An 18,867-nucleotide genomic window follows, 5' to 3' on the forward strand; every position below is an offset into this window, starting at 1 on the left:
AATATGTCAATTGTTAGGATATCTATTAGACAATAAAATTAATAATTCTGAAAAATATAATTGACAATGTAACTACAAATTATATTTAAATGCAAATTGTGAAAAACATATACAACAACTGTTTTTCCTCACTGATTTTGCCTCTCTTTTAAAGATTTTTTCTTGCAATAACAACTGAATCTTATAGGATTAACCTTTTTATGTTCCTTTTCTATTTAATGTGTTCTTTGAAATTGATTTGGAAATGTAAAAATTATTTTGTAATAAAATATTACTATAATTAGATGATTTTCAGAAAATATCATGTAATCTATATTTGAGTTCTAAAAAAACACAAACTTTAAAAATTTGAATAATGTGCCTACAATTTAATATTTGATCATTCCATGTAAAAAGTAAGACTTAAAAACTAACTAACAAAGATATAATATTATTACAATTAAACACAATAAAAAATAGTAGACCAAACATGTAAAAACACATAAAGTATTTGTTTCTTTTTATCAAACTAAAATAATAAAAAAAATTAATAGTATCTTTATTAAAATTTCAACAATATATATTAAAAACAAAAAATGTAGCTAATTATAACTATAAACATAATATTTTAATATTAATTATATATATATATATATATATATATATATATATATATATATTAAATTGTGTATTAATAATAATAATAATAATACTATAATATGCACAAATAAATAAGTTTGTTGATTTGTATCATTATTTTTTAAAATATACATTACAAAGTGCATAGTAAATTTTATTAGTTATTGTCAATTTAAATGTCTGCGCGTTGCAGACACGTATACTAGTTTATATAATTTAAATGTAGAATAAAAAAATATCATGTGCATACTTTGAATATAGAAAATTAAAACATCACATGAATTGAAATTGAAAAAATGAAAAATAAGAGAATAGAGGTAGGTCTATCACATGAACTTTGAATCAAAATTCACGTGCGCTCAATTTGCACAAAATAAATAAATATATACATGACATATGTGTTTTTTAAATTTTTTATCACTCTAACAATATTGCATGATATGTATTTTTACTTTAGTTTGTAATTCTTATGTCTTAATGATATATATTTTTTAAAATATTATTGAATATATATTACAAAAGCATATATATATATGTTAGTCTCAAAATTGACAAATATCACAGATATAATTTGAATGTAGAGAACCAAAGTACGACATTTGTAATCTGATTCGAAAAAATCAAAAATATTACATCAATTGAAATTGAAAAAATAATAATTAAAAATTGGAGATTGGTTCATCACGTGAATCACGAGAAAAAAATGATTGACACCCAAGATTGATTTTTATTTCTTGTATTGATGGAAGGAAAAATTTATACACGCTTAATATATGCACAAAAAAATAAATATATGAACTATATATGTATCTTTTGAAAAATTTATCACTTTAACAATATGGGGTGTAGTATATTTTTTACCTTCATTTGTAATTGTTATGTATTACTAGTTATTTTATTTGTAAGCGATGAGTATATATTATGAAAATGTGTATTACAGTCTTAAAATTGTATATTAACTTAGAATGAGATGATGTTACTTTTTCTTGTTGTGAGATTTATGTAATACTATTCAATATTGTTTTGATGCTATTTTTTTATTTTTTTACCCTCCCTAAGAAGCTCCCACCCCTTTTGCTCCCTTGGTGACTTGAACTCGCAACCTTCGGGCTGAAAGTGAGGGGTGCTTACCATCCGAGCAACTCCCTCTCGTCATTGTTTTGATGCTATTACATTGTAAAAAAAAAGAAGAAATATATTTAATACGTTTTTTTTCTTTAAAATCATCATCAAAAGAGTACAAATATTGTGAAATCACTAATCAGTACATATTAGTGGAGGCAATTTGTCACGCCCCGAACCTACACCCTGGGCGGGACTGACACTCGAAGACCATCGCTGGTCCCAAGCGAACCCTTGGCCTGACTTTTTGAACCCAGCAGAAGAATTACTCAACATAATAAGTTTAAACAATAACTTAAAGAAATAACATCTTAGCCAAAATAACAACTAAGTCTTTAAACAACATCTGAATGAATAATGTAAAGACTTCTGAACTACTAACTGTCTATGAAGCCTCTAAACAACTGAGATGGATGTTGGGACAAACCCCAAAACATCCTAATGAACTAAACTAGAAAGAGAATAAAAGAGTCCTCCGGAATGCAAGAAGGCTCACCACCGACTTTGAGCTGCTTAACTGGATCAACGAGGCGCTGAATGTTGATCCTGATTACCTGAATCTGCATCATAAGACGATGCAGGCCAATTGGCATCAGTACATTGAATGTACGAGTATGCGAGTTGGAATGCTAAGCAACATAGGCTAGAAGGAAATCTGAAAGAAACTGAATAACTTACCTGGCTCAACTCAACTCAACCTGACTGACTCATTTCATTATAAAGCAATTTAAAACAAGTGCAATATAAAGAAAAGTTATTTAAAAAAACATGTTATAAACTCTGTGTGTATACAAAGATACAATAAATCTTAGATGTATGTAGAAATACAAATGAACTGATGTATATAAAAATACAATAACTGTTGTGGGAGTTTCTCTAACCAACAACCATCACATAAGAGTTATAGTGATGATACATCAATCGACCTCACGCTGCCAGAGCATCCTATACCCGGCCAAAAGTATAGAACCTGAACTGCCTAATGGATCCACTAGTCTAATTTGAAAATGATTCATCTAAAAAGTATGAACCTCTTCTACCCATGATGGCTACATGGTTTTATGGGGGCTGTGGGTTCTTTGAACGTTCCCCCAATTCGGTACTCAATACTACTCCCAAAATATACTGGCTCTTATGATTTTAAAACATATTTCCTTTGTGATTTGAGATTAGTGCTCAAAAACTTAGCTCAAAGGCTATCTTGGAAATCAAAGTTTCCCTTCTTGCTTCATTTAGAAAGCGATTACTCTTTTCTGAAACTAGCTTGAAGGCTCTTTGGAAATCTCAGTTTCCAATCTTGTTTAAATGTAAAAACATTTCTTTTAAACTTCTTTGGGAATACATAGTCCCCATATACCTCTTTGAAGAAAAGAACTTCAAACCATAGCTTTACTCTTGCTTAACCTCAAAACTTAAGTCTTAAAACGACGTTAAAACATTGTTAAAGACTCTTGAAAACTTTAAGAGACGTTGTTTTGACTTGCTTCTTAATTTCTAGACCTGACTCTTAACTTCCTTGTCTTTGAACTTAACTTTCCTTGAATTGAATTATGGATTCAAGGTTCATGATCTCATGTTTATGGATGATTTCATGATGTTTAGATGTACCTTAGAGTGTTGGAATTAACTAGGAAACATAGGTACATCACTTAGGAACAAGTACGAGAAAATGGGGAACGAATGAGGAAAACTGGCGTCCCTAGCGCTCTGAGAGGCGTGGGGCGCCAACCCTCAAACTTTAGAGGGCTGCCTGTGGCGCTCTGGTTGGTGCGACGTGCCAGAGGCCAAAGTTCAGAGGAACTTTTGTGACGCTCTGGCAGGCGCGACGCTCCAAGCCCTTGCCCAGAAAATCCCCGACTTTTCTCATTCGTTTTTTCATCTCTAAACTTCAATGGTCCTTTCCCCAGACACTTAGGATCATTTATACCCTCAATACATGATAGATTTAACTCGAAAAACAATTCGGAAACACGAATCAAATCAACACCAGGCATTCAACAATCAACCCACAAGAATTCAACAATGTTCTTCAAGAACTTCACTTTCTTAACATTCAAACAACTCCAATTTCGCTAAATTAAAACAATCTAGTGTGTGGGTGAACTAACCCAACACGAAATAATCTCACATACCTTAATAGGGATCACCCCCGACGAATTCCACTCCAAACGCTTGACGTTCTTGGCGAAATCTTGGCTTTTCTCCCTTTCTTTCTTCCTTTCTCTTTTCTCCAAGCCCTAAGCGTAAATTCTAATTTTCTAAACTGAATAAAGTCTGGTTTTACCCCAATTAATCTCCTAAAAACGAATTAGAGTAATTAGGTAAGGAAAAGATTGAATCGCCCTTCAAAATTCCGGATTAGACAATTACGTATTCTAACAGCCCAACTTCCAAATGACATAACTCACTCAATGATGTCAAAAACATGCAAACGTGGCAGCGTTGGAATGATCTCTCCAAGGGCTTTCCAAACATATCAAGAATTGCTCCTAACTCATCCTGAACTAGGAGTTATGGCCGTTTGAAAAAGGTCAAAACTCACTTTCTTAACTTAGACAAAAAATTCCAGATTTCCTTATTCTTTCCAAAAATCAATATTTTCATATTTTAAACTCTTTATAGTCGTTTCTAGGTGCGAGATGTTACACAATTGTGATATAGTTTTACCGAGACTAAGGATGACATAATTATCGAAAAACCAAAAAAATCGAATTGAATCGAATTAAGTTGAACTTTCAATTCTTAAATTTCAGTATTATTTTTTTTTTCAAAATTTCAATTTTTTCGGCTTGATGTTTACTATAATTGTCTCAATTTTTAGTATGCATTGAATAGTCTTTTTAAGATTACATAAAGTTAGGTAATAATTTTGACTTTGTCAAATATTTAACAATTAATGTTGGTTAGATTTGACCAAACAATGAAAAAGAAAAAATTAGTCATAAATATTATAAAGTCTCATTTAATTGTAAAATATGCAATACAAAATTCTGGATTAACCACTAAAAAGTTATAAAGGAAAAAAAAATAGAAGAAGAAATAACACCTCAAAATATTGTACCAAACTTTAGAAATAAAATAAAATATAGTAGCAAAAACTTCCAAAGTTGTACATCTAAAGTTGAGTTTTCCTTTTTATTTTTTATTTTTTTAAGTTTCTATCAAATCTAAGTATCTAACATATAATTTTTGATAAATATTTATTGAAAACTAAAAATGTTAGTTCTTAACAAATTTAAATGACTAAAAATTGTTGAATACATACTATTTCAAACCTATTTTCAAACACAAACGACCTTTTTTATCGTTTTTTCCAGCGTAAAAATTTATTCACATTTGATATTTATATAACTCAGCATAAAACTTATTTACACCCAATATTTATACACCTTATTATGAAAACTTACTTACAATCGATATTTACACAAAATCATTAATAACACAATATGTATTTTTTTACATACGCTTTCGTGATTAATTATTGTGCATTTTCACCTCATCGAACGCTATAACTCAGCCTATCTATTTCTCATCTTAGGTAGGATACAAATTTGGCAGCAAATTAAATGATCTTTAAAAATTTGCAGCGGAAATAGCAAAGTCATATTGCAATATTAGTTTTTGGTTGTTTTCCTCATTATTGCATAATAATAATTTAGTCTAATCTCTTTTATGGCTATGAATGAATAAGTGGAAATAGCCTCTCCATGAAATTAAATGACCATAGCTATATATATAATTATTACTAAGGTGCGTTTATTTCAAAATGCTAGTATAGTTTTGACTTGTCAATAATTCTCTTCGTGCTCCATTCATTTTTACTTGTCTATTATTTATTTTTTTAAATAATTTTTTATTTTTATTTGTCACTTTTCACATATGAAGAAAATAAATAAATTTTATTGTATTTTATTCTTAACATTAATTATTTATTCTTTAACTTATTTTACAAAATCTTAGACTATGCATCAATAAATTTAAATATTGTAGTTATACAATCTAAAGTGAACAACCTAACAAGGAAAAATGAAGAGAAAGTAATAAGATCAAACACCTATTTTTATTTTTATTTTATTTTATAAAAAGGGAAAACTAGATAAAAATGAAAAAGAAAAAAACAAAAACAAATTACTGACTGGGGAACTTTACGATTTTCAACAGCTATTGATTTAGTGGCACAATAATGAAGATAAAATATTTACTCGTACTTAGTATTTAAATAAAAATGAAAATAAGTTTTCTAATTTTGACAATTAAAATACATAATACTTAATTATGATAAAATAATAAATATGTGGATATAAAATAGTTAGCAGGCGTTTGGCCATACAATATCATATCACGATATAAAATCGTGAAATGAAATCAATGTTTGGACATGCGATTTCATGCTGATTTCATCTCATGATTTCATATCATGAGATGAAATCCTATATTCTCCAAAAATCATGATTTAGGAATTTCATATCATGATAAGTGATTTTTCAAATATAAAAATTGACCCTACATTTATATATACTAATCATTTATTTCATATGTAAACAAAATATATAATCATATCATTACTTTTAAGAATTTATTATTCTCAGTTTCTCACCAACATAGGATTTATTATTACTTTAAATTTGACGAATATAAATGATAAAGTAAAAATTGATTTGGTGAATATAAATAAGAACAAAGAGAGTAATATTTTTTTGATTCTTCATAATAAAAAAAGATTCTCTTTCGGCTACATATGAAAAGTTTAAAGCAATTTAATATGCAAAATGACAGAATCGGTGATGTATGTTTGATAATCACTATTTTCAATATATTTGATTTTAACACGAAATTAATGCACTGAAAATGTGTAATAGACAACAATGACATTATTGAAAAACATTTTTAGTAGTTGCCAACAACTTCAACATTTATTCACTATGACATCCATCAAATATACTACTTCTTCTGTTCACTTTTACTTGTCATTTGTTCTTAAAATAGATTTTCATTTTTACTTGTCACTTTTGACATATCAAGAAAAGACAGTAATTTTTCTCATGTTTTACCCTCAACATCAAATACATATTTTCAAATCATTTTTCAAGACATCATTTAATATGAGATAGTTTCGTAAAATACATATATCAATGATTATTTTCTTAATGGGTGTGTCAAGTCAAAGTGTGACAAGTAAACATGAACGGAGGGAGTATATAGTCACTTTATCAGTACTCACAAAGATTATTATACTTTCTTAAACGTAAATTATTATTTCAAAGAGTTTGGAAAATGGTGTTCGAGTCCAAAGTGGAGGTAGTGCCTTGATACTCTTACACGTACTCCGATCCATCGTTCATTCTGGGACAGTAAAAGTAAACTTTTTCTTATAATTGAACCAAATACATGAGTAAGACATTCCCTTCACTTCATAGGGCAGAAGAAACCATATTAAGATGACTTTCTCAATGAAATAATCATAGTTAGAGATAGATGAAACAGAGTGACAGACTTTTACTACTCTTTGCAATGGTACAAAACTTTTTTTTTACTTAAGTGGGGGAAAAATAGCTTTGTGATAATTTATTATGCGATTTAATAAATTTTATTTATTTGGTAAGATTGAATAAATAATTGAGATTATTTTAATAGTTTTACAATTTATGAGATTCTTATGTTTATGAGAAAATATACAATACAAAAACTTCAAATCATATGTCCAAACAAAACTTTAATTTTATCTCATAATTTCATATCGCATGACCAAACAGACCTTTAAAGTTTATTGATTTGGTCATCACTCATCAAGCGATTGATTGGGGTTATTTGCATTTTTGCTTATTTTTGTGATAGTCTGACAAATATAGTATTTTTTTTTAGGATATATAAATTTATGTTTTCATGTTATACTATCTTCAAGTGATCTCAAATTATGACTTCATTTTTAAAAAAAAATTAAACTTATATATATTAGGTACAAGTTCAATTACTGAAAAATAAAAAATAAAATTCAATCTATTTTTAAAAGATAAAATCTTAAAAATTATATAAATATTTTACCACTCTATAAATTGTGTTGCCATTTCAAAGATGCGAGTCATGGTTGAAACTTAAGTGTTGATTTGACTTTTGAATGCTGGTCTCTTATTAAAACTAAAAATAATAATAACAATAAAGAAAAAAATATTTCAATCGTTTAATGTTGAAAAATATTAGGACTTTTATTCAACAAACACGTTCACACACACATTAATTGTGTCAATTAGAAGAAAAAATGAAAATATTTTTTTATTTGAAACTTTAAATTTAGGCGATATCATAAATATTTTATTCTTACACACGTGCTTTAATTGGCTTGCAATATAAATAATTTTGCAAAAAAGTATATGCATATTAATTAGTTATTATCCAAATAAGAAGTAATTGCGGTCATTTAAGCGATATGTAGTATCAATATGAGTTGTGGTAAGATGGTTTTAGATGTCTTCACTCTTAATCTAAAATTTCGAATTTAATTCATGAGAATGAAAAAAATCTAGTAATACGTTCCTAAAAGTGAATCTTACAATGAACGAATTCAAATTTAACATATCAAACATTAGAGGAAAAAAGGGGAAAAAAAAGAGAGGCACAAATATGCCATAAGTCAGAGGCCTATCTATAGTCTAATACATAGCTAGTTCTTAAATTTATCAAGATTTATATTTCGAATTAAGCCTCGTTTTAAATGAATTTCAAGAACTATGATTTTTAGCTCTGAAATTCAATCATTCTCTTGTATATGAGGAGAACTTCTAGATTAATAGGATAATAGAGTGTTCAATCAGACACTTTGATTCAAAATTTGAAGAAAAAACATTGTATGTATTTTTCATTTATGTATTAGTTAGTTAAGAAAATCATATAAAATATGTCATTTTCTTTAATTTAATTATACACATTAACCTCAAATAATTTTTTTTAACAAGTTTAATAAATTGGTTACGCATTTAAGCCTAAAGATAAAGCCATGAAGTAGTTTTGTCAACATGAAAAGATGTGTATGTATGTACGTACATATGTAGACATGATACATAAATATACCATTTAATTTGACTTCAGGCTTCAGTTGTCATTTATGTCCTCAAATTTTGGGTATGCACAAGTAAACACTTAAACTTGTATAAAATTGAACAAATAGACACATTCGTTCTACAAGCATTATGCCCCACAGGACATGTGCGTCTACTTGTTCAATTTTATATAAGTTTAAATGTCTACTAATATACACTCAAAGTTGGAGGGTATAGAAACCAACTGAAGCCAAATTAAAGAGCATAATTATGTATTATGCATGCATGCATACATATATGCTAATGTATGTATATATGATATATTTTGAAAATATTATTCTGTATTTGAAAACCCAACTATATTGCCACGCGAGTTCGAGTTACCAAGGGAGCAAAAGGGGTGGGAGCTCCTACGGAGGGTAAAAAATAAAAATCTAAAAAAAATAAAAATAAAATTGTATTGCCACAATTTGTTATTGGGGCATAAATAGTTCTTTTGGGATAATTTATTTCAATATTAATAATTAATTTGGAGATAAATTATTCATGTTTATGGGTGAATTAATAATAGTTTACATGTTTTAATTTGTTTATTCTATTTGATTTGATATGAAATTTAAGAAAATAAAAACGACTTTTAAATATTTTGATTTTTAAATTAAAAATATATCGAATGTACCAAAATATTCTTTAATCTTATGATCTTAAACATGTCATATGGAAAATTGGATTAAAGAATCATAAAAAAGAAAAGAGACATTCCTTTGTTAATCAAATTAAAAAGAAAAGTATGACATACAAATTGACATGATAAAAGTATTATTTCTCTTATTTAAATTCCTTTTAATACAAAATATTTTATTCAATTGCTTTTAAATGTGTGTAATCATATATTTTTATCCAATTAACTATATTAATGTCACATAAATTCGATCAATAATTAAATGAATTTTAAAATATTATTTTAATCGACCTTAAATATTGAATTGATTAAAAAATGTGGATATAAACAAATTCAACTGATAATCCAAACCAAAAAAACTCATTGAGACAAATAATTTATTAGAGAATGCATATTTTTCCACGTAAATTTAAATTTTATAAGATTTCAAATGTGCCTATCAACCATGGATTAAACATCAATTTCGCCGTAATTTTTCTATTATGCGAAACTTACAAACGAAACTCATAAGTTATTAGGGTTGTGATATAGTGGTAAATATTTCGTTATCCCTAATTAAGAGATTTTAGGTTTGAGCTCTTGGATACGGAATTCCTTTATTAGGAAACATTTTATCCGTAATGTGAGACTTTCTGTTGCAAATCTAAATTTAGTCGGGCTCCAATTTATATATATATATAAAGCTGAATATAAAGAAGGTGATGTGACACCTCTCTATGACCAACATTCTTATTTATTTTTTTCTCATTTTTTAAATCCATAATATTGTACTAATTAAATAGTTTAAGAAAAACCTAACAAAAGAAATGTTTACTAACGGTAATTTAATGCCTAACAGTTATGTTATTAAAGCCTTTAACAAAAAAAAAAAAACAGTAAGCCCACATAATAATAATTTCCATTAAAGCCCAAGTAATTGCTTCACCCACGTAGCCAGACCTTTGGCTTTTCAATTTCTCCAGTCTTAATGTAGATTACCATGTCAAAATTAGGATATAAAAAGACAAAAGTTTTACCTCACCACAACAATTCTTACTGCTATTTAGTGTGGATTATATTAAGTTGGGCTTATTTGTATGTGTCATCTTCCTAGCATATCTAAATATATTCATTTTTATATTGACAAATTTGTCTGTGAATAGATTACACTTTTGAAATCCCATGTATGAGTGCTTTTTACTTGACATTTGCTAAATTTTTCAGGTTTTGACATCTGCATCAAGAAGCGTGTGGCGTTGAATATAATTTTTAAAAGGTCATTATATTTATACTTTAAATTGAAAAAAAAAAAATTTCTTCTTCTATTTATTTTATTGTGCTCTTTTTTTTTATTAGATCATTTACAATTTGAAAACTGCTGATGATATTCAATTATTTAAAAGTAGAGACACAATCTAACTTATATTTCTTTGTTTGATGCAGATGGATTTAGCTTTTTACTCCAACTACTATCTCCTATTAGTAAAGTAATGGAATTTGAACTTTCCTAAAAGAGGAGTTGAAGTTCTAATTTTAATTAATGGAAGCGTAAGTGGACTTATGGTGTAAAAACAAAAATATTGATTTTGAGAAAATCTTAAATTTGTGTTGTGTTACTAATTAAGAAATCAAAAAAACTTTTATTTTTTATGTATGTAGTAGCTATTTACCCAATTGCTTTTTCTTATTAATCTCACTAACCTTTTGAAATAATTAATGTGTATAATATTTATACCTCTTCATATTCTATAATATATTTTATATGCTATTTTAATATTTTGTTTTATTTTCTTATGTTGAAACTATATAATATTATCTTTTGATTACTTATCTTTATTATTAAGAAGTTGCAAAAAAAAGAAGTAAGAACATATATTTGACAATTTTTTAAAGAAATGGAACGGGTAGAAGAAAAAAGTGAAAAAGGGTGAGGAAAAAATAAAGACAAAAAGTATTAAAAAATGTACATGTAATTAGATTTATTAAAGATATACAAAGAAACATCATAATTTTTGGAAATATATACAGAAAGAATTAATTTTTTCTTGAATTGTTAATTTTTTTCGTTACTTTTTTTTAAACAAAAATAAAAGTATACAAAAATCAAGTACTTTAAAAGATTTAAAACTCATAAGTGATGAAAATTTATATAGGAATGTATGAACCTAAATTAAATGTGAATAATTAAAACTTGAAATATTTGAATTTGAAAATTAAAAAGAATTTTGAAAATTAAATGTACTTTCTCCATAAGTTATTTAGGTTGAGAATTTTATTTTTTTCGATGATAATTATAATTATTTGAAATTATTAGAATCATGAATGTTTTATGGAAATATAGGACCTTCTTTTAATGAATTTTAATTAGTTGTCGATAATGAAATTTTGTATATGATTATTACGGGTTATCAAAATAAAGTTATTCACTATTTCTTTATGCGTATGAATTTTGATTAATAAATTGTGAATACTTTATATATGTTATAAAGTATTTGTATTATAGTGAATGCCTATTATGTGGAGTCCTTTTAGGATATGATTAGGAATTCTTTTTGGGGATCAAGTTAGATTTTCCCTACAAATAGAGGGGTCCTCTTCAATATAATATCATCCTTCGAGAGAAATAATAAGTCTTCTCTTTTCTCTACTTTCTTCTTCTTATTCTATAATTTCATAACAATATATTCCATTTAGTTTTTTTTGACTTATTTTAAATAATTATAAATTTATTTCATAAATTACATTGTGTTTGAATTGATGTTAATTAGGAGAGAGCATAATGCTTTATTAAAAGCTTTGGTATGCTAATTTCAATTTTTTTCTTAATTTAGCAAGAAACAAGTCTCGACTCTAAGTAATACTGTATAATATACCGCGTATGGATAATACACGATAGAAAAAAAATATCTGAATAAGTTAACACGCGTTGGCTACGTGTCACGAAGCAACGATTTTCGTGTCGGTCACTTTCCCAAGTCAAAAAAGTCATTTGCAGATATCTTAACAACAAAGATAAAGGAAGAGTCTTTCGATGAAAGCAAGAGAGTAATAGTATAAAGGACAAAAGGGCATTTGCTTAACAAGAAGGAATTGAAAATCACAACAGATGAGAGTGATTCGAAGTACAGCAATACTAATACTTTTTCTGCTTTCTGCGTTTGGGTTAAGCGAACAGGGAAAATCAGGAGGATTCTGTAGCGAAGAGATGGCTACTCTTGGTGGAGTTCATGATTCGCATGATTCGTCGCAGAATAGTGACGAGATCCAAAACCTTGCTAAATTTGCCGTCGATGAGCACAATAAGAAGGAGGTATGTTTTCTTACTCGGTTTCCGCGGATCATTCGTAGTAAGGTTTTTACAGAGCTGTGTTAATGATCTTTTTACTCTACACCATTTTCGCTTACCTGTTTTAGCCAAACCTTTGTATTAGGGCAACGAGTTTCGCCATCGCTTCCGGGCTGATTGTTTGACCATTACCTGCGTTTAGCAGATTTTATTTGTGCTCACAGAAGGTTAATAATATCTAGGTGAAACCACAAATCTAGTTCTCCCTCTGACAAGCCCGATAGAGGAAATTCAAAATAAAATACAATATTTAGAACTTTGGAAGTCAAATCATTTCACGGGCCTGGTGAAATGAAAATCTATAAAAAGGAATTCACATTGATATATGCAGGGTCTCTTGTATTTGTGTACAAGCTAAAAGTTTTTTGAAAAAATGAGTATCTTCTGTTGTGTGTTTTACCACGGATACTTGACATGGACCCCATTGTAGGGTGAATGAATAGTGCAATGTGTGGTGTTGACAACACCTGTGGAAGTGAAGGAAGGAATATTTGTATAGTTTGCTATCTGTTTAGTGAAGATAATTGAAGGCCACTGCTGTGGAAGTGAAGGAAGGAATATTTGTATAGTTTGCTATCTGTTTAGTGAAGATAATTGAAGGCCACTGGGTGTGTGTGTCTCTTTCTCTATATACAGAGAGCGAGCTCACAATGAATATGTCTTGCTAACCCCACTATTTTGTGTTGAAATATATGTTGAGCCTTTATAACGAAGTAGTCTCCACCACTAAGTTAAAATATTGTTGCAATCTTTCTTCATTTCCTAATGGAAGTGGGGTTGTCAACACCACACCTTTTCATATTCATTCACTCTTGGATGGCGTCCATGTCATGTATGCGCTTGGGTGTTGCGTAGATCCGTGGTAAAACACACGTAATTTTTTGTCTCGAGCTCGGATGGACAAGCGGTTTGTATTGTTGGAATATAGACTAAAGACCTTTAATTTGATAGGTAGAAGGCCCTCTTAACTCCTTCAATATTGGGAGATATGCTCGTTCCAAGTCACTTGAATATTCCGTCGTAATGAAACCTTGAACTTTTGTTTCAAGGTTCCCCTTGGCCTTCAGCTTTGGTTTAACCCTTAAAATGTCTTTAGGGCTTCTTGATATGATTACGCATTTACAACTTTATTCTCCTGATTTCATATTTATTTGTCGGTATTACATCTGGCCTGCATGGCATTGAAATCAATGATGCTCTTGCTTCCTCCGCCGCAATGCTGGTGTTGATTAGATCTTCATTTGTTCCGGATGTTAGGCCGGGGTTGTCTACCCAGAGAACAAGAATTGTGGTTTAAACTAGGTTCTAACCTATTTTGGGATAAAAATCTGTTTACATACATAACTCCTTTCCCTGTAAAGACTGTATTTTCAATTTCCATTTCCGGTTTGTTGTTACTTAAGCTTATAAATGTAGGGGTCAAGACAATTAGCCCATACCTTGGACGCACAATCAATTGATGATGGTCTAATATCATCAAAAGTGAACTATCCAAGGAGTCTCCTCCCCTATGTACCGGTTGCTCTTGTTAATAGAGCCGCAATGCGATACCATTATAAAACAAAAAGGAACCCACAAACTGTTTTTGAAATATTAACATTGTGGATGAGTGATCATATGACATCAAGAATATTATTAGTTATAAATCGACTAAAAGAAAACCTTCTGGAACAACCAGTTTCCTAGTTTCGACATCTATCACACAGTTTTCATGGGTTACTTCTAGTTTATTGTTGTAAACAATGGCGTACACCTAGTTTGTGTTACGTCCATTATGTCTGCAAAGGGTGGTCAAAGAAATTTTAGTGAAATAGTATGGATCCAGCATCCCTTTGAAAATGCCATGCAGCTTGATCATATATTTAGTCTGCATCTGTTCTGTCCTATATGCTGGCAGTAGTGTGGTTCCTCTGGGTCGTCCTCTATTCTTATCTGCCTACACCAAAATTTACTTTGCCTGGACTATTAGTATCGGCTCCTTGTTTAAGGAGCGGCAACCCATCATATGGTCTATCCCGGTAACTAAAATCTATACGTACCAAGCAGCAGTGTAGCATGGTCAATTTCTTTCACATGCAACCATTCTGTTGCAGCAATACCACAATCATTGACGTTCTGTGTTCTATAGCTGTTATCCTCCAGTTGTAAGAACTGATGAAAAGGTCTTGACAAGACTATATGTCGGATCTCCTTGCACCTGCAGTTAGACTACTGTATCAGCAGATGCACAAGGGCTATGCCATCACATCGTCCCTGGATATGCAGGTCGGTGTAGATGGCAATGGTTTTAGTTTAAAATAAAGTCCGTGAGCATACGGTAATCAAACTGCTGAAAGGACAAAGGGAAAAGTATGCAGCGATTACACTAAAGAAATGCTCAGTAGCAACCTTCTTGATCCTTTTGCCAACAACATTTAACATGCTTTCTAAAATAGATGACGGAAGACTTGAAATTGTGATTTCCACCATCTTGCTGTTTCCCTTCTCTCTCTTACACTGGAAGAAGCCTCTGATTGCAGAACAATTTAGAGATGTTTCCACAGTAGAAGGATGGTGGTGTGGTGGATCCATCTATTAAAGGGCTTCCCACCCCCCACCCCTCGGGTGCAAAAGTACGAGGTGTATACGAGGTTATAGTAGATGTTGAACCCCTTGGATTCTTCATGAGTTTTCTTCTACATATTTTAGTTAAAATTCTGAGTGCTAGCAAACCCAATTAGTCGGGATAGATGGTTTATTGACTGTATTTCCAATTCACACGCTACTTCAAATGACCACGAACAGTCATGAATAAGTAACGAACATTTGATCAATCAATCCAATCTAGTCGATCTGTTCAAGAAATTAGTTAATGATGCAGCTGTCACCTGCAAAGTGAGTACAAATATAATAAATACATAGGCGGATAGACTAATATACCTGGGCTGCTTAATGATTTTTCTAACTTGAATGGGCTTGGAGATTTCTAAAACATTAATTAAAACTAAAACTACACAGACTCGGTCATTGTTTATTTGTTAAGTTAAACTAATATTTCTTTCTCTAGAGCTTTTTCTTCAATGATATACATTATGAAATACATTAAGAATGTCTCTCTAGAGCTTTTTCTTCAATGAAGCACATTAAATATTTCCTAGTAGTAACAATACATAATGAATATACTAGAGAGAACAACAGAAAACCGTCTTATTTGTCCTCTCTGTCAAGAACAATCAATACCAGTGTTCACCTTCCATTTACCCACTTTGTTATATGTGTTTATGACAATGGACAAAAGCTCTGTTTTCTCAGTTTCCCTTTTTTCCTTCGGCACTTTTTGATAATAGACTTCACTTTGGTACAATCATTCTGTTTGTATCTTTGATATTGATTATAGGCTTATCATAAGTATCTTTTTACAGCATGAGAGTAATGTAGATTTCAACTGTCTTTATTTTTTTTCAGAATGCAATAATTGAATTGGCCAGAGTAGTGAAGGCGCAAGAACAAACTGTTGCTGGTAAACTGCACCACCTCACTCTTGAGGTCATGGATGCTGGAAAAAAGAAACTCTACAAGGCTAAGGTCTGGGTCAAACCATGGTTGAATTTTAAGGAACTTCAAGAGTTCAAGCATGTTGAAGATGTTCCTACCTTTACTTCTTCTGATCTAGGAGTTAAGCAAGGTAGCTCTCTTATTGATGTTAATGTGAATTAGTGGTGTTCTGTTCAATCTAATCAACAGCTTGGAGTTGTCATCAATCAACTGAATAATGGACAATGTTCTTTTGAGGAAATGGTCAGATCGTATAGGTTGTGTCGAGTTTGTAATTATGTAGGGGTATTTATCTGCTTCAGGTCTCTGCTTTATATGCGTGTGGCTATTAATTTGTTAATATGACCTCCTTTGTCTGGTATTCTGTTGTCTTCTTTGAATTGCGAGAAGTTTTGCCTAGTTCTTCCAGTGGAGAATGTTCTCTCAAAAAGAGTGAATAGGCTTAACTCGATACCCATATCCCCAGAAAGTAATACTTAAATTCTCTTAGAAATAAATATTGTGATTGATGGTCTTTCTCTTTTAAATTATTTAGTAGAGCAGACCAGTGGATTGAAATCAGTGCCTGTGCATGATCCGGTTGTTGAAGAAGCTGCAGAGCATGCAATAAAGACCATCCAGCAGAGATCCAACTCCCTACTTCCATATGAACTACAGGAGATTGTTCATGCTAATGCTGAGGTATGCTCCTTTTTCGTGCTTGCCTTCCTTGCCAGTCATTGGGTTGTTATGTGGGTAACTTGCATATGATCAGAACATCCACACCAATGCTGTATACCATATTTTTGAAGTAACCATTGGATTTGCTTTTTAATAGATGGCTGATGATCATACAAAGCTTCATTTGGTCATCAAAACCAGCAGGGGAGGGAAGGAAGAGAAGTTCAAAGTTCAAGTGCAGCACAATAATGAAGGTGCCTTCCACTTGAATCATATGGAGCCTGACAACTAACTTTTAAACTAAGCTTGGGAGATCCTATGCCTCTTTAGAGTTCTCTACTTGTTCTATGGAGCTATGGGATACATAAATCTGTTTTAAGTATAATAAGCATGTAACCAGCACAATATTTATACTCCTTAATTTTGTTGATCTAAAGTTGGCTTCATGTAGTGGATTGCTTTGATCCATGCTGTCCCCTCAGGTAGAGGATTCTTGGATCTGTTGCATCTTTGTAATGTTCTTTCTTGTATCACAGTTGTAATGTTCAACCTTTTGTCTTGAATATACACTACTCACTTGGTGTAAAGTAAACGGAAAAAGGGTCAAAATAGCCCTTGAACTATGAGAAATAGACTACTTATATCCTTCGTTACATTTTGGTAACACCTCAATTTTTTAGTGACATGGCAAGCCACGTGGGACTAATCCTTCCACCTAAGTGTTGTCAATTAGGATTACTACAAAAGAACTAGACCTTTAGCGGCGACAATAGTCGCCACAAAATCCCGAAATATTGCCACTAAAGATTATGAGTGATTTTTAGTGGCGACCGAGGTTGCAACAACCATTCGCTAGTAAAACCTATTTTTTCAACAAAATAATATGATAATTAGTTTTTGGTTGCAACCTAATATTCTAAAATAAATAACTTGGACTATTAACATTAAAAGCATCCAATATTATTACGAAAATCATCAAAATTACTTCTCGATTCAAATCTCGTACTAAATAATGCATCATCGTACATTTTATATATTTACATATGATATAAAAATGAAACATATAGTGTCTTCAAACTTTTCCTTAATCGATATTATTTTTGATTTTTTAAAAACAATGAAGAAAAAATACACAAATCAGAATTTATTGTTAAAAACCTTTAGTGACGACTTTCTGGGATTTTGTGGCGACTGTTGTCACCGCTAAAAGTCTAGTTCTTTTGTAGTGAATCCTAGTTGGCAACACTTAGGTGAAAGGATTAGTCCCACGTGGTTTGCCATGTCACTAAAAATTTAGGGTGTTAACTCTTGAGGGGTATTTGTGGTGTCTTAGGATAACGGCAGGGGCATTTTTTATCCCAAAATGTAACGAAGGATATAAGTGGTCTTTTTCGCATAATTCATTACTGTATTATTTTATAATTGAGTTTTGGCTTGTGTCACATCAGAATATGAGTGCGTTGTTGCTTTGGTCATAGATTAGGTGTTATCTAAGCTATTTTTTGCCATAATAGTTCGTTCAAAATTATATTCACAAAATAATATAAATATAGTGTGAAACATTTACTCTATTGCTACAATGTCCAAACAAGTACTAGTAGCATGTAGAGATGTGCACTTAAATCGAAATTTAAATCAAAGCAAAAAAAGAGAAAAAAAAAACAAATCAAATTTATTTTAATTTGGATTGGGTTGTACTTTTTTTTCAAATAAAAAATTTAAAGATCGAAACGAAATAATACTAAAACCAAACATAGAGTCGTATTTAGCTCGGGGAGGGTGAAAAAATTGATGCTTAGCATGTTAATTTTTGTTCAAATGGATGAGCTTATTCGAGAGTATTGCAGAGGAATTAGGATTGAGCATAATATGGTTAAAATAAAAAAAATTGA

The 18,867-nt window shown here is 30.4% G+C and overlaps 1 protein-coding gene across 3 annotated transcripts in view; it reads left to right on the top strand.

The window, feature by feature from the left end:
* The window catches only part of LOC125813703 (cysteine proteinase inhibitor 6-like), a 180,455-nt gene extending 162,912 nt beyond the window's left edge, over nt 1-17,543 (top strand). Inside the window, exons 2-5 of one of the 3 annotated variants that reach the window (XM_049493158.1) lie at nt 12,562-12,745; nt 16,226-16,445; nt 16,851-16,996; nt 17,133-17,543. In XM_049493158.1, coding sequence (XP_049349115.1) covers nt 12,641-12,745; nt 16,226-16,445; nt 16,851-16,996; nt 17,133-17,267 — 606 coding nt within the window. In that variant the 5' untranslated portion in view covers nt 12,562-12,640 and the 3' untranslated portion in view covers nt 17,268-17,543. Of the gene's footprint in view, nt 1-12,525; nt 12,746-16,225; nt 16,446-16,850; nt 16,997-17,132 lie in introns of those variants that run through there. The other 2 variants (XM_049493157.1, XM_049493156.1) reach the window with 2 other exon arrangements.
* Nucleotides 17,544-18,867: the final 1,324 nt, after the last annotated feature.

This window comes from Solanum verrucosum, unplaced genomic scaffold (genome assembly GCF_900185275.1).
Source record: "Solanum verrucosum unplaced genomic scaffold, falcon-dt-bn FXZP01000205.1, whole genome shotgun sequence".
Taxonomy (NCBI): Eukaryota; Viridiplantae; Streptophyta; class Magnoliopsida; order Solanales; family Solanaceae; genus Solanum; species Solanum verrucosum.